The 13761-nt window shown below is 40.0% G+C and overlaps 1 protein-coding gene across 1 annotated transcript in view; it reads right to left on the bottom strand.

Annotated features, from left to right (window-relative positions):
* Positions 1–323, bottom strand: part of MYO1H (myosin IH) — a 41433-nt gene extending 41110 nt beyond the window's left edge. Inside the window, exon 1 of the mRNA XM_044930378.2 lies at positions 249–323. Within this exon, the coding sequence (XP_044786313.2) occupies positions 249–323 (75 nt within the window). The remainder of the gene's footprint in view (positions 1–248) is intronic.
* Between the last annotated feature and the right edge of the window lie 13438 nt (positions 324–13761).

Raw genomic sequence — 13761 nt, 5'->3', positions numbered from 1 at the left:
ATGAGGTGCCACCAGAAGAGTTCAAATGAAAAAGACAACATCGGATATTCTCCAGGATGTAAAACGATAGAACTTTCACACGTTGCTGGCAGGAAGATCAACCGGACGAATCACTGGGGAAAGGTCTGGCAGTTTCTAATGAAGTTAACCAAGCCCCTACCCTTTGATGCAGCAGTTCCATTCTGAAGTATTTACACAAGAGGAATGTAGACATAGGTCCACAAAAAGACTGGAACATGAAGGTTTACATCAAGTTTATTCACGATGGCCCCAAACTGGAAACAATCCAAGTTCCTATCAACCAGAGCGCAGAAGTGGAGCATCTACACAATAGAATGGGTGCAGCAGCAAAAGAGAAACGACAGGTGTGCACAAGGACACAGACATTGTGCCGAGCAAAAGAGCTCACACACAAAAGACTGCATGCTGCATGATTCCATTTATACGGCATTCTAGGACAAGCAAAGCTAATCTACAGTGAAAATCACAACTGTTGCCTGGTTATGGGGGATGGGGACATTTCCGGAGTGATAGAAACATTCTCTAACTTGGTGCAGTTAGGAGTTACCCGGGTGTATCTATTTGTCAAGATAAATGGCTACAGTGTTGTGCATTTTGATACATGTAAATTCTGTTTTGAAAAGAACCATAAAAATAATCAAAGGGGGTGGGGTGGAGGATCGAGAGTGGATGGAGGTGAAGATGATAACAGAATGGCAGAATGCTCTTAATTGTTGAAGCTGGGTGATGGGTATAGAAGGGATTTATTATTCTCTCCTGTTTATGTTGTTGTTGTCCAGTCGTGTCCCTGACTCTCTGTGACCCCATGGCCTGCAGCACGCCAGTGTATATGTGTGAAATTTTCCATAATGAGAAGTTTTAAAAAACTGGATCACCACCAGGTGTCTCCCTACTCTAGCCAAATGAAGCCAGAAGGCGTAATCATGATAATAAGGAGTAATCAAAGGATAAAAACGATGCATTTAGATCAAATAATTTTTGGAGGATCCCCTGGAGTAGGAAATGGTAACCTGCTCCAGTATTCTTGCCTGGGAAATCCCATGGACACAGAAGCCTGGTGGGCTACAGTCCATGGGGCCACAGAGAGTCAGGCATGGCTAAGAGACTGAGTACACACACATTCTAGTAGATTACAAATATTCCCATTAAAAAAATTTGTTTTTATAACAGAGGCATAGTGATAAGTATAGAAGGAGGAAAGGTAATAAAGAAATTCAAGGGTTTCAGCTTGACCAAAAAAAAAGATGATAAAGAGACTTATCAGTTCAGTTCAGTAGTTTAGATTAAGAGACGTATCAGTTCAGGTTAGTCGCTCAGTCGTGTTCAACTCTTTGTGATCCCATGGACTCCAGCACACCAACTCCCAAAGCTTGCTCAAACTTATGTCCATCGAGTCGGTGATGCCATCCAACCATCTCATCCTCTGTCGTCCCCTTCTGTCTTATAAGAGACTTATATTTTATAAGTATAGCATAGTGATGAAAGATGCAAAGACTTTGGAACATGAGTCTGTCAGGTTCAAATCTCATCTCTGTTGCCCCCGCGTAGTATAATCTTGGGAAAGTCTTAGGCTTTCCAAGGCCCTGTCTGTTTCTTGTCTGTAAAATGGAATCATAAGTGTAGCTACTTCATAGGATTATTGGTTTGAACAGGACCATGGAAAGCTCTTGGAACAGTGCCAGAGGCAGTATCAGCTCTGTGAGTTCTTGCTTCCGTCCCCATGACTATTAATAATTAGACTGTTAGAAACAGGATCATAACAAAGCAAAAAAGAAATCTGCTGGTGAGTAGTCAACAAGCCCCATATGAAACTGGGAGTGGGCTGGATTCTGAAGATCCCCCGAAGGAGGAAATGGCAACCCACTCCAGTATTCTTGTCTGGAGAATCCCATGGACAGAGGAGACTGGGGGGCTACAGTCCATGGGGTCACAAAGAGTCAGACATGACTGAGTGTGCACACTCTTCATTCTGCATTGGAGTCTGAAGTAATCTCTAGAGCTGCACCCACAAATATTACAGCAGTCCGATCTCTGCATGTGGAGGGTTGCAGAGATTAACAAAGCTTCTTTCTTATTCCAGTCCTGGAGAGGGGAGTTGCAACATGCTTACTGGAGTGAGTCCAGCCCTCAGCCCCTGGGCTTTATGTGACCCAAAGAGATTTGATAAAACCTCATAGATTAAAGAATGTGACAATGATTTTAACTTGCAATGGCCAAAGCACAGTGCTCCCATGTCAGCCTGGAGTTCTGTTTGTTGCAGTATTTCAGTACTAAAATCTGGATTTCTTTTATCTAGTTTATTTCGAAATATCTTTAGAAGGACATGGACAAGCTAGAGGGTCCTAATGATATTGACAAGAATGGTCAGAGAGATGAATACTGGAGCAGGAGAAAGGGTAATGAAGAAATTGAAGGGTTTCATCTTGACCAAAGAGACTTTATTGTTAAGAAAACATTAATACCATAAACAACCAACAAGAGGGAAATTAAAGAGTAAGAGATCTTTGCTATACCTAAGAAAGAATTCCATCTTTGGGGTGATAAAACTAGGAGATACTACTATGCAAACACAAAGAGCAGGGATCACAAACTCTGCTACCTAAAGGAAAGGTACTGGGACTGAGTCAAGCTGCAGGTAGCAGGGACTCACTCAGACTAGTGAGTGAATGGCCATCTACGTGCAGCCGCTGCTCAGAGTGAGCTGGTTGACACCAGGCAGGGATGTCCAGCTTGTGTTGCCAAACCCTCCAATGCTTCAAGAAAAGTTTTAAACACAGAATTTTATGGACAATTTGCTCTGTAGAATGCCCCACATTCTGGATTTTGTGGATTGCATTCTTACGGAGTCATGTAACATGTTTCTCTCTCTCATGCATTTTCTGAAAACTGCTAGTTTGCTCTAGAAGACTTATCAGATGCAGGACTGAGTCATTCCGGCAAAAAGATTTTATAGGCAGTACAATGGACTTCCAACAGAAGTACATAAGGTCTGGCTGATGTTTTAAGATGTCAGTGCTCTAATACACATGCCTAAATCCAGATTTTCTTAAGAGACTGCAAAGAATGGTAATATTCTAACTCTTTCACTTCTTTATTTATTAGCTGGAATCTTTCTATAAAGAGAAACTTTATCAACTATTTGGTTGCCCCAAGGTTCAGTTGGGGAGAAAAAAGGCAGGGTAAATGCTTGCTTTGCCTGTTTTCAGAATGAGTTGGTTCCATAGCATTTTTCAAAGGGGACGATGAGTTTTTAATATTATGAGGTTGCAGGTTTAACTGTATTTGATATATTTCATTCCATGGCAATTATTTATTCTTATTGAAGCTAAAATTGGCTTCCCTGATAGTTCAGTTGGTAAAGAATCCACCTGCAATGTGGGAGACCTGGGTTCAATTCCTGGGTTGGGAAGATCCCCTGAAGAAGGGAAAGGCTACCCACTCCAATATTCTGGCCTGGAGAATTCCATGGACTGTACAGTCCATGGGGTCGCAAAGAGTCAGACACGACTGAACAACTTTCACTTCACATGCTAAAATTATCCCACCTTTGGACAGTGGGGGAACCTTTTAAGTGGGCTCTTGAGTCCTTTGACATGACCTTAACAGTCTTTGATAGCTTTCCTTGCTTATCAAAATGCCAAGTTGCTTTTAGGTTTATTTTATGTGTTCTCAACCTGGACCTTGAATCTGCCGCAGGCGCTCCGATTTCTTTCAATGGGGAGGTGGTAGATACCACAATCAGACACTAGGGGTGCTCACTGTTTCTAAACCTTTTCATTAGAGACACCAAGAAAGTATTTTTTTTTAAATAAAATACATGAGTTTATTCTATCAATTTAAATACACAACTAAGGGGTTTGTACTTAAACTTACTTTACTTGTATCTCTTCCCCTTTCTCCTATGTAAAATTCCAGTTCAGCGACATAATTATTCATTGGCTTTATTCCACAAGTCACACAACAGTCTCAACACAGCAATACTAACACGATCATCAATATGATTACCAAAGAGCGTTTTAAATATTTTCTAAAGAGGTACTTCTCTATTTTTTGTTTTGTTTTATTCGGTTGTGCTACGGCATGTGGGATCTTAGTCCCCTGATCAAGGACCAAACCCTTGCTTCCTGCATTGGAAGTGCAGAGTCTTGGACAGCCAGGGAAGTCCAAAAGTTATTTGTCTTCAGGACACCCCCGGGTGGCACAGTGGATAAGATTCTGCCTGCCAACGCAGGGGGCACAGATTTGATCCCTGGCCTGAGAAGATTCTACAGCCATGGAGCAACTAAGCCCATGCATCACAACTACTGAAGCCTGTGCGGCTAGAGCCTGCGCTCTGTGAAAAGAGAAGCCACTGCAACGAAGCCTGTGCACCGCAATGAGGAGTAGCTCCCACTCGCCGCAACCAGAGAAAACCCACGCAGAGCAGCAAAGACCCAGAGCAGCCAAAAATAAGAAAACAAATAAAATAATTTAAAAAAGTATTTGTCTTCAGAGTACTTCCCTGGGTTTGTATAGGCACATTACTGTGCTTTAAGTTCCCTTTAAATAGTTGATTTCCATGTGACTATCTATACCAGCAATGAGATACTTATCTTGGTTCACTTTTATTGTTTTATTTGGGGAGACCGATTTTGAAATTTTATTTTATCATTATGTAAAATATACCTAATGATGCCAAAAACAAAATAAGGCATATTCAAAGATCTATCATACTTGTCCCTTCTACCCTATTACCTTCTTCCTGCTGTAAACAATCATTTCAAAAGCTCTAGAATACTAAAACTGGTTCCTTTTCTTAACTAGAAGCAAATACACATGAAGATTTGCTTTCCTCCTTTCTTAGGCATATGCTTGCAAACTCAAAATGCTGTTTTTCCACCAGCATTTTCACTGGGAAACCTATCCAGGAGATCCCTTCAGAGCTGTTTATAATGACATTCCTCATTCCTTTTCAGGGTTGCAAAGTACTCCATTGTATGTACACACTATACGGTTGACCCTTGAACAACCCAGGTTTGAACTTTGTGGGTCCACTTATATGCAGTTTTTTTAAATAGTAAATGCTTTTCAGCAGGACTACAGACTCTGTGATTGGTTGACTCTGCAGAGGATCAACCCTAAGTTATAAATGGATTTTTGACTACACAGAAGGTCAGTACCCCAACCCCCCATGCTTTTCAAAGGTCAACTCTACGACAGTTTATTCAGGAAGTCCAATAGTAAAAGATCTTAACTAACCTCTGTCAGAAATTAACAGAAAACCATGGCAGAAAAATCAGTAGGACAGAGACAATCTAGGTAGAACAATTAGCTAACACAAGTGTAATATGGCACCCAACAATCACACAGTATATGCTTTGCACACAGAGCATTTATAAAAATTGACCACAACCTAGGTCATAAAGCAAATCTCAGATTTCAATGGATTCAAATCATGCAAAGCTTAATCTTGATTAAGCCTCACTGAATCTGATCAGGTCAACACTTCAACAGAATAGAACTTTCTGAGATGATGAAAATATTCTGTAGCTTCCCTGTTCAATACAACAGCTATGAGCTATATGTGGCCTCTGAGCATGTGAAATATGATGGCATGCAGAAACTTAATTTTTAATTTAAATTAACTTAGATTTAAATAGCCACAGGTGGCTAGTGACTAGTGTTTAGGCTGCACAGGTCTGGAATCTAATTTCCAGTTCAAAGGAAAACAAAGAATGAGAAACACTTCAATAAAAACAGCACTTCCATCAGTAGTCACCTAAATTCAAACTAGGAAACTCTATGGGACAGACTATCTAGTTTCTTCATTATTTATTGAAGAACACTGCAAGAGAATCTACATATTAAAAGACATGAAACAGAAAGATGCAAATCAAAATCACGATAAGCCGTCACTTCATACCCACTAGGATGGCTACCATCAAAATGTCAGGCAATAGCAAGTGTTGGGGAGGAAACAGAAAAATTGGAATCTTCAGATATTGTTGATAGAGCAGAAAATGGTGCAGTCACTTTGGAAAACAGCCTAGCAGTTCCTCAACAGGTTAAATATAGACTTCCTATATGACCCAGCAGTTCTTCTCAGGTATATACCCAAGAGAAATGGAAATGTGTCCACACAAAAACTCAAACAGACATGTTCACAGCAGTGTTATTCACAATGGTCCCAAAGTGGAAACAACTCAAATGTCCATCAACTGATGAATGAGTAAACAAAATGCAGTGCACCCTTGGAATACGGAATGAAGCAGGGCAAAGACTAATAGAGTTTTGCCAAGAAAATGCACTGGTCATAACAAACACCCTCTTCCAACAACACAAGAGAAGACTCTATACATGGACATCACCAGATGGTCAACACCGAAATCAGATTGATTATATTCTTTGCAGCCAAAGATGGAGAAGCTCTATACAGTCAGCAAAAACAAGACCAGGAGCTGACTGTGGCTCAGACCATGAACTCCTTATTGCCAAATTCAGACTGAAATTGAAGAAAGTAGGGAAAACCACTAGACCATTCAGGTATGACCTAAATCAAATCCCTTATGATTATACAGTGGAAATGAGAAATAGATTTAAGGGCCTAGATCTGATAGATAGAGTGCCTGATGAACTATGGAATGAGGTTCGTGACATTGTACAGGAGACAGGGATCAAGACCATCCCCATGGAAAAGAAATGCAAAAAAGCAAAATGGCTGTCTGGGGAGGTCTTACAAATAGCTGTGAAAAGAAGAGAAGCAAAAAGCAAAGGAGAATAGGAAAGATATAAACATTTGAATGCAGAGTTCCAAAGAATAGCAAGAAGAGATAAGAAAGCCTTCTTCAGGGATCAATGCAAAGAAATAGAGGAAAACAACAGAATGGGAAAGACTAGGGATCTCTTCAAGAAAACCTGAGATACCAAAGGAACATTTCATGCAAAGATGGGCTAGATAAAGGACAGAAATGTTATGGACCTAACAAGAAGCAGAAGATATTAAGAAGAGATGGCAAGAATACACAGAAGAACTGTACAAAAAAGATCTTCATGACCCAGATAATCACGATGGTGTGATCACTGACCTAGAGTCAGACGTCCTGGAATGTGAAGTCAAGTGGGCCTTAGAAAGCATCACTACGAACAAAGCTAGTGGAGGTGATGGAATTCCAGTTGAGCTATTCCAAATCCTGAAAGATGATGCTGTGAAAGTGCTGCACTCAATATGTCAGCAAATTTGGAAAACTCAGCAGTGGCCACAGGACTGGAAAAGGTCAGTTTTCATTCCAATCCCAAAGAAAGGCAATGCCAAAGAATGCTCAAACTACCGCACAATTGTACTCATCTCACACGCTAGTAAAGTAATGCTCAAAATTCTCCAAGCCAGGCTTCAGTAGTATGTGAACCGTGAACTTCCTGATGTTCAATCTGGTTTTAGAAAAGGCAGAGGAACCAGAGATCAAATTGCCAACATCTGCTGGATCATAGAAAAAACAAGAGAGTTCCAGAAAAACATCCATTTCTGCTTTATTGACTATGCCAAAGCATTTGACTGTGTGGATCACAATAAACTGTGGAAAATTCTGAAAGAGATGGGAATACCAGACCACCTGACCTGCCTCTTGACAAATTTGTATGCAGGTCAGGAAGCAACAGTTAGAACTGGACATGGAACAACAGACTGGTTCCAAACAGGAAAAGGAGTTCGTCAAGGCTGTATATTGTCACCCTGTTTATTTAACTTATATGCAGAGTACATCATGAGAAATGCTGGACTGGAAGAAGCACAAGCTGGAATCAAGATTGCCGGGAGAAATATCAATAACCTCAGATATGCAGATGACACCACCCTTATGGCAGAAAGTGAAGAGGAACTCAAAAGCCTCTTGATGAAACTGAAAGTGGAGAGTGAAAAAGTTGGCTTAAAGCTCAACATTCAGAAAATGAAGATCATGGCATCCGGTCCCACCACTTCATGGGAAATAGATGGAGAAACAGTGGAAACAGTGTCAGATTTTATTTTTCTGGGCTCCAAAATCACTACAGATGGTGACTGCAGCCATGAAATTAAAAGACACTTACTCCTTGGAAGGAAAGTTATGACCAACCTAGATAGCATATTCAAAAGCAGAGACATTACTTTGCCAAAAAAGGTCCATCTAGTCAAGGCTATGGTTTTTCCTGTGGTCATGTATGGATGTGAGAGTTGGACTGTGAAGAAGGCTGAGCACCACCGAAGAATGGATGCTTTTGAACTGTGGTGTTGGAGAAGACTCTTGAGAGTCCCTTGAACTGCAAGGAGATCCAACCAGTCCATTGTGAAGGAGATCAGCTCTGGAATTTCTTTGGAAGGAATGATGCTGAAGCTGAAACTCCAGTACTTTGGCCACCTCATGTGAAGAGTTGACTCATTGGAAAAGACTCTGATGCTGGGAGGGATTGGGGGCAGGAGGAGAAGGGGACGACAGAGAATGAGATGGCTGGATGGCATCACTGACTCGATGGACATGAGTCTCAGTGAACTCCGGGAGTTGGTGATGGACAGGGAGGCCTGGCGTGCTGCGATTTATGGGGTGGCAAAGAGTCGGACACGACTGAGCGACTGATCTGATCTGATCTGATACAGTGGAATATTAGTTGGCAATAAAAAGGAATGAAGTGGGACTTGCCTGGTGGTCCAGTGGTGGAGAATCTGCCTTCCGATGCAGGAGATGCATGCTTGATCCTTGGTTGGGGAATCAAGAACTCACATGCCATGGGGCTACAAAGTCCGCACACCTCAATGAAAGATCCTGCGTGTCACAACTAAGACGTGACACAGCCAAAAAGAAATAAATATTTTTAAAAACAATATAAAAAAAAAGAAAGGAATGAAGTACTGATGCATATATGAGTCAACTTTGAAAACACTATGCTAAATGGAAGAAGCCAGTCACAACAGATCACGTATATGATTCCATTTATATGAAATGCCCAGAATAGGCAAATCTATAGTGATGGAAAGGTAGTTAGTGGTTACCAAGGGCAGGGGGGTTGAGAGAAAGTGAGAAGTAACTGCTATAGGATAAAATGTTTCTTTTTTTAAAATATGTATTTTATTTATTTTTGGCTGCTCAGCATGTGGGATCTTAGTTCCTGGACTAGGATCGAACCCATGCCCTCTGTAGTGAAAGTATGGAGTCTAAACCACTGGACTGCCAGGGAAGCCCCATTAAGGTCTCTTTTTAACAAGATGACAGTGTTTTAAAATTGATTTTGGTGATGGTTGCACAACTCTGAATATACTAACAAACTTGAGTTGTGTACTTCAGAGGGTGAATTTCCTGAATGGTATGTGAATTAGATTTCAAAACTGTCACAAAATCAAGATCTAAATGTGAAGGGCAAAACTATAAAGTTTTAGAAACAAATGTAAAAGTTATCTTCATGACCATGGGGTAGGGAAAAGTTTCTTCATAATTTATACAAAAGAATATCAATCATAAAGGGAAGTGATATGTTTGCTCACCAAGATCTTCTGTCCATGGGATTCTCCAGGCAAGCATACTGGAGTGGGTTGCCATTTCTTTCTCCACGAGATCTTCCTGACTCAGGGATCAAACCTGGGTTTCCTGCATTTCAGGCAGACTCTTTACCATCTGAGCCACTAGGGAAACTCAACTATAAAGGGAATAACATGCAATCTTGACTGTATGAAAATGAGATTTTGTTTATCAAAAGATATTTAGAAAGTGAAAAGAAAAGGTACAGAGTGAAAAAATAATGCATAAAGAGAATTTGGGGCTTCCCTAGTGGGCTCAGATGGTACAGAATCTGTCTGCAATGCAGGAGACCTGCATTTGACACATGGGTTGGGAAGATCCCCGAAGGAGGACATGCCAATCCACTCCAGTATTCTTTTTTTTTTTTTTCACTCCAGTATTCTTGCCTGGAGAATTCCATGGACAGAGGAGCTTTACAGGTCCATGGGATTGCAAAGAGTCAGACATGACTGAGTGACTAACACACACACACAAAGAAAATTTAGGGATGAGTAAAAAAGAAACCCAACTGACTCAATGACTAGCAGGCATTTTGTTGAAGAATAAAATGGACAATAAAAATGTTTTAAATGCAAATTTTTACCGCAGTGGAATACAAATGCATACTTAACACATTGGTAAAAATTTTAAAACCTCATAGGACAGCAAAAATGTCAAGCGAGAGAAATTCCCAAACTCTGTGGATAGGAGTGTAAATTGGTATAGCTGCTTTGGAAAACAATTCAGCACAGCCTAGTAAACGTTGAGGACACATGCCCTGTAACCAAGCATCTTCATTCTTCTTGTTTATGTGCAGCGAGGGACAAACATGAGAAGCAGGCAGCAGCTACAACAGGCTTAGTTGCTCAGTCGTGTCCAACTCTTTTCGAACCCACTGACTGCAGCCCACCAGGCTCCTCTGTCCACGGGGATTCTCCAGGCAAGTATACTGGAGTGGGTTGCCATTTTCTTCTTTAGGGGATCTTCCCAACCCAGGGATCGAACCCAGGTCTCTCATATTACAGGTGGATTCTTTGTCATCTGAGCCACCAGGGAAAGCCTCAAAACAGGAAAAAACCTCAGGTTCTAACAATAATAAAATACATGGCTATCACTACCACATAATGCTATAATCACATCAAACAGTTATTCAGAGCTTTACAGAGCACCACGCACTGCCTTAAGTACTTTCCATATATGACTTCATTTGAAACCTTTCAACAACCCTATAAGGTAATAGATATTTTACTCCCATTTTTCAGATGTGAAAACTGAGGCTCAGAGAGGTTAAATAGCTTGCCACAAGGATAGTAGAGTTGACAGAGATTCAAATCTAAACCATTTATATTCAAATCTAAACCATCCATGCTCTTTTTGACACATTCCAGGACACAAAACAAGATTTCAAGAAATGGAAATACATTTCAGATCCTGGAAAAGGAGATTCAAAGATGTTTAATTTAACTATTATGTTGTGCGCAGTTGTGAAAGTGAATGAAGGAAAATTAGGCTCATCAACATGACTTGATTTCAAATAAACAACATTATTCAAAGAAAAGCAAATCACATAAGAATATACACATACGTATGCAGTTTCTTTCTATTTTAACCAAGGTCCCAAACAAGCAAAATTAAGCAATATGCTGCTTGAGGATATATTCCAAGTGATTCAACTACCAGGAAAACAAAGGATTGTACTTATCTAACACTGGGTAAAAACATATAGTTATTATTCTTTAGGTTATACATATATGTTCTTCTTCGTGTATGTTATTTTGCAATAAAAGTACTAAAAAAACTGGGCCAACCTCACTTAGGTATAGCAATACCAAATTCCTCAATAAGTGATTAGTAAACAGAATTCAATATAACAATAAAGGGATAGTAAAATGTGACCAAGTGGGATTTATTCCAGGAAGGCATATTAGAAAATCTATTAATAATAGACTTATCATATCAGTTGATCAAGAGTGGAAAATTACACATCTCATAGATTCTGAAATGGCATCTGATAAAGTTCAACTGTCTTGATAATCACACTTATCAAAAACAACAGAAACCAAAACAAATTCCAGAAGGATCAAAGGTTGAAACATCAAAAAAGAAAATTATAAAATATTAGAAGAAAATACAGGTGAAGAGAGGAATGCCTTTTTAAGTATGATACAAAATTCAGAAGCCAGAGAAGAAAACACTGATCAATTCAACTACAAAGAAAAATGTCAGGCTAGGAAGAGCATCATAAGCAGAGTCAAAAGATAAAAACATTTTGGGGAAAAAAAAAAAGTTCAATTCACATATCAGACAAATGACTCATTTTCCTTAATATATAAAGAGCTTCCATAAATCAATAAGAAAAAGTTCAACACCCCTCAACATGCATCACATCAAAAGTGGGCAAGGGATATAAACAACAATTCACAGAAATGAATATGAAAATTTGTCTTTTAAACATTAGAGAAAGATACTCAACCTCACTCCAAAGAGAAATGCTATTAAAATACATTGCTGCTGCTGCTGCTTCTAAGTCGCTTCAGTCTTGTCCGACTCTGTGCGACCCCATATAAGCAGCCCACCAGGCTCCCCCATCCCTGGGATTCTCCAGGCAAGAACACTGGAGTGGGTTGCCATTTCCTTCTCCAATGCATGAAAGTGAAATGTAAAAGTGAAGTCGTTCAGTCGTGTCTGACTCTTTGCGACACCATGGACTGCAGCCAACCAGGCTCCTCCATCCATGGGATTTTCCAGGCAAGAGGACTGGAGTGGGGTGCCATTGCCTTCTCCGTAAAATACATTGAGATGCCACTAAAATACCATTTCTCATTTTTGGCAATCTGATAGGTAGTTTGAGAACACAGTCCTCATGAGAGTGTGGCAAATGATTACTTGCATCTATTACAGGTGAGAGAATATGTATATTGTAGAACATCTATGAAATGTAATTGATAATATATTTTAAAAACCAAGTACACATTCTTTTATGTAATAATTTCACTTATAGATATTTAATCTATTATATACAATCTCACAAAGCTAAAATTCAAATATTCACCAATAAGGAAACAGGTAACGCAGCACAATGGAACTCTACAGAGGTACAGATTCTTCTCAATAGATCGCTGCCATATAATGTGAGGTCGTAATATTTCTTTAACAGATTTTTTGTGAGGATATGAGGTAGCACCAAATAAATAGTAGTTTGTCCTCCAGAAGTAGTAGATGATAAAAATAACAATGAATGTAGTAATATTGGGTTGGCCAGAAAGGTCATTTGGGTTTTTCTGTAACATCTTATGGAAAAACCCAAATAAATCTTTTGGCCAACCCAATAATAGTGAGAACTAAGTTTACAGCCAGTTAGGGACCCAGCTGGGATTCAACACACACCTGTCACTCCAAATTCACTCTTCTCTCTCTACTCAATTTAGCCTCTTGCAGAGCAAATAAGCGCTTCTCCATGTTGGTTTCAATGCTCCACCATGGTGCTTCATCTCTTTTGTATATAACAGGTTAGAAGAGGTTTATCTGCATTTGAGTGAGAACCACAGATTTGTCCTGCATTTGGAACTTCTGATTCTGTGGCAATGAAATTGGAACCTTGAATAGATTTGCTCATCCTACTTCAACCACAAAATAAACCCATTAGCTACAATGGTCTCAAAGTCAATTCTAGGGCTGCTTCAAAGATCCCTATGCAGTTAGACTTGACAGGTACAAAAGGGGACCCCCAAACTTCTTCAAACCTGTCCCTGTGCTGGACAGATTATACTTTGGCTAAAAACTCGCTATGGATCCCTTTGCCTTGGGTTCACTTGTGTCTAAAGATGATGGGCACAGGTTTCGGAAGTTTTGGTGAAAAGAAGTGAACTGACAAGACCTGGCTTATGTGGACAGTTGCAAAAAACAAAGGATTTCTACACTGAGAAGTTTGCAACAACTAACCATGCCCCTCCCTTACCTTGCCTTTATACCTGCTTTGTTGAAACCTTTCAAGGACTTTGGGGGGCACGAGCCACCTGTCTTCTTGCATACCCCTGCAATAAACCTTTCTCTGCTCCGAACTCCAAGGTTTCTGGTTTGTTTGGCTTCCCTCTGCATTACCTAGGTTTGATAACAGTAACATAATGGATAGAATTTTAATAAATCCAGAAGAAAAAAGATGATCTTTTGACTCAAACTGGAGCTCAAATTGTAAACCGTACGGTTTTTGAGCAAGCTCCAGGAAATGGTAAAGCAGAGG

The sequence above is a fragment of the Bubalus bubalis genome, chromosome 17 (genome assembly GCF_019923935.1).
Source record: "Bubalus bubalis isolate 160015118507 breed Murrah chromosome 17, NDDB_SH_1, whole genome shotgun sequence".
Taxonomy (NCBI): Eukaryota; Metazoa; Chordata; class Mammalia; order Artiodactyla; family Bovidae; genus Bubalus; species Bubalus bubalis.
The sequence above is the reverse complement of the archived record's forward strand: the minus strand, read 5'-3'. Positions and strand labels throughout refer to the sequence as shown.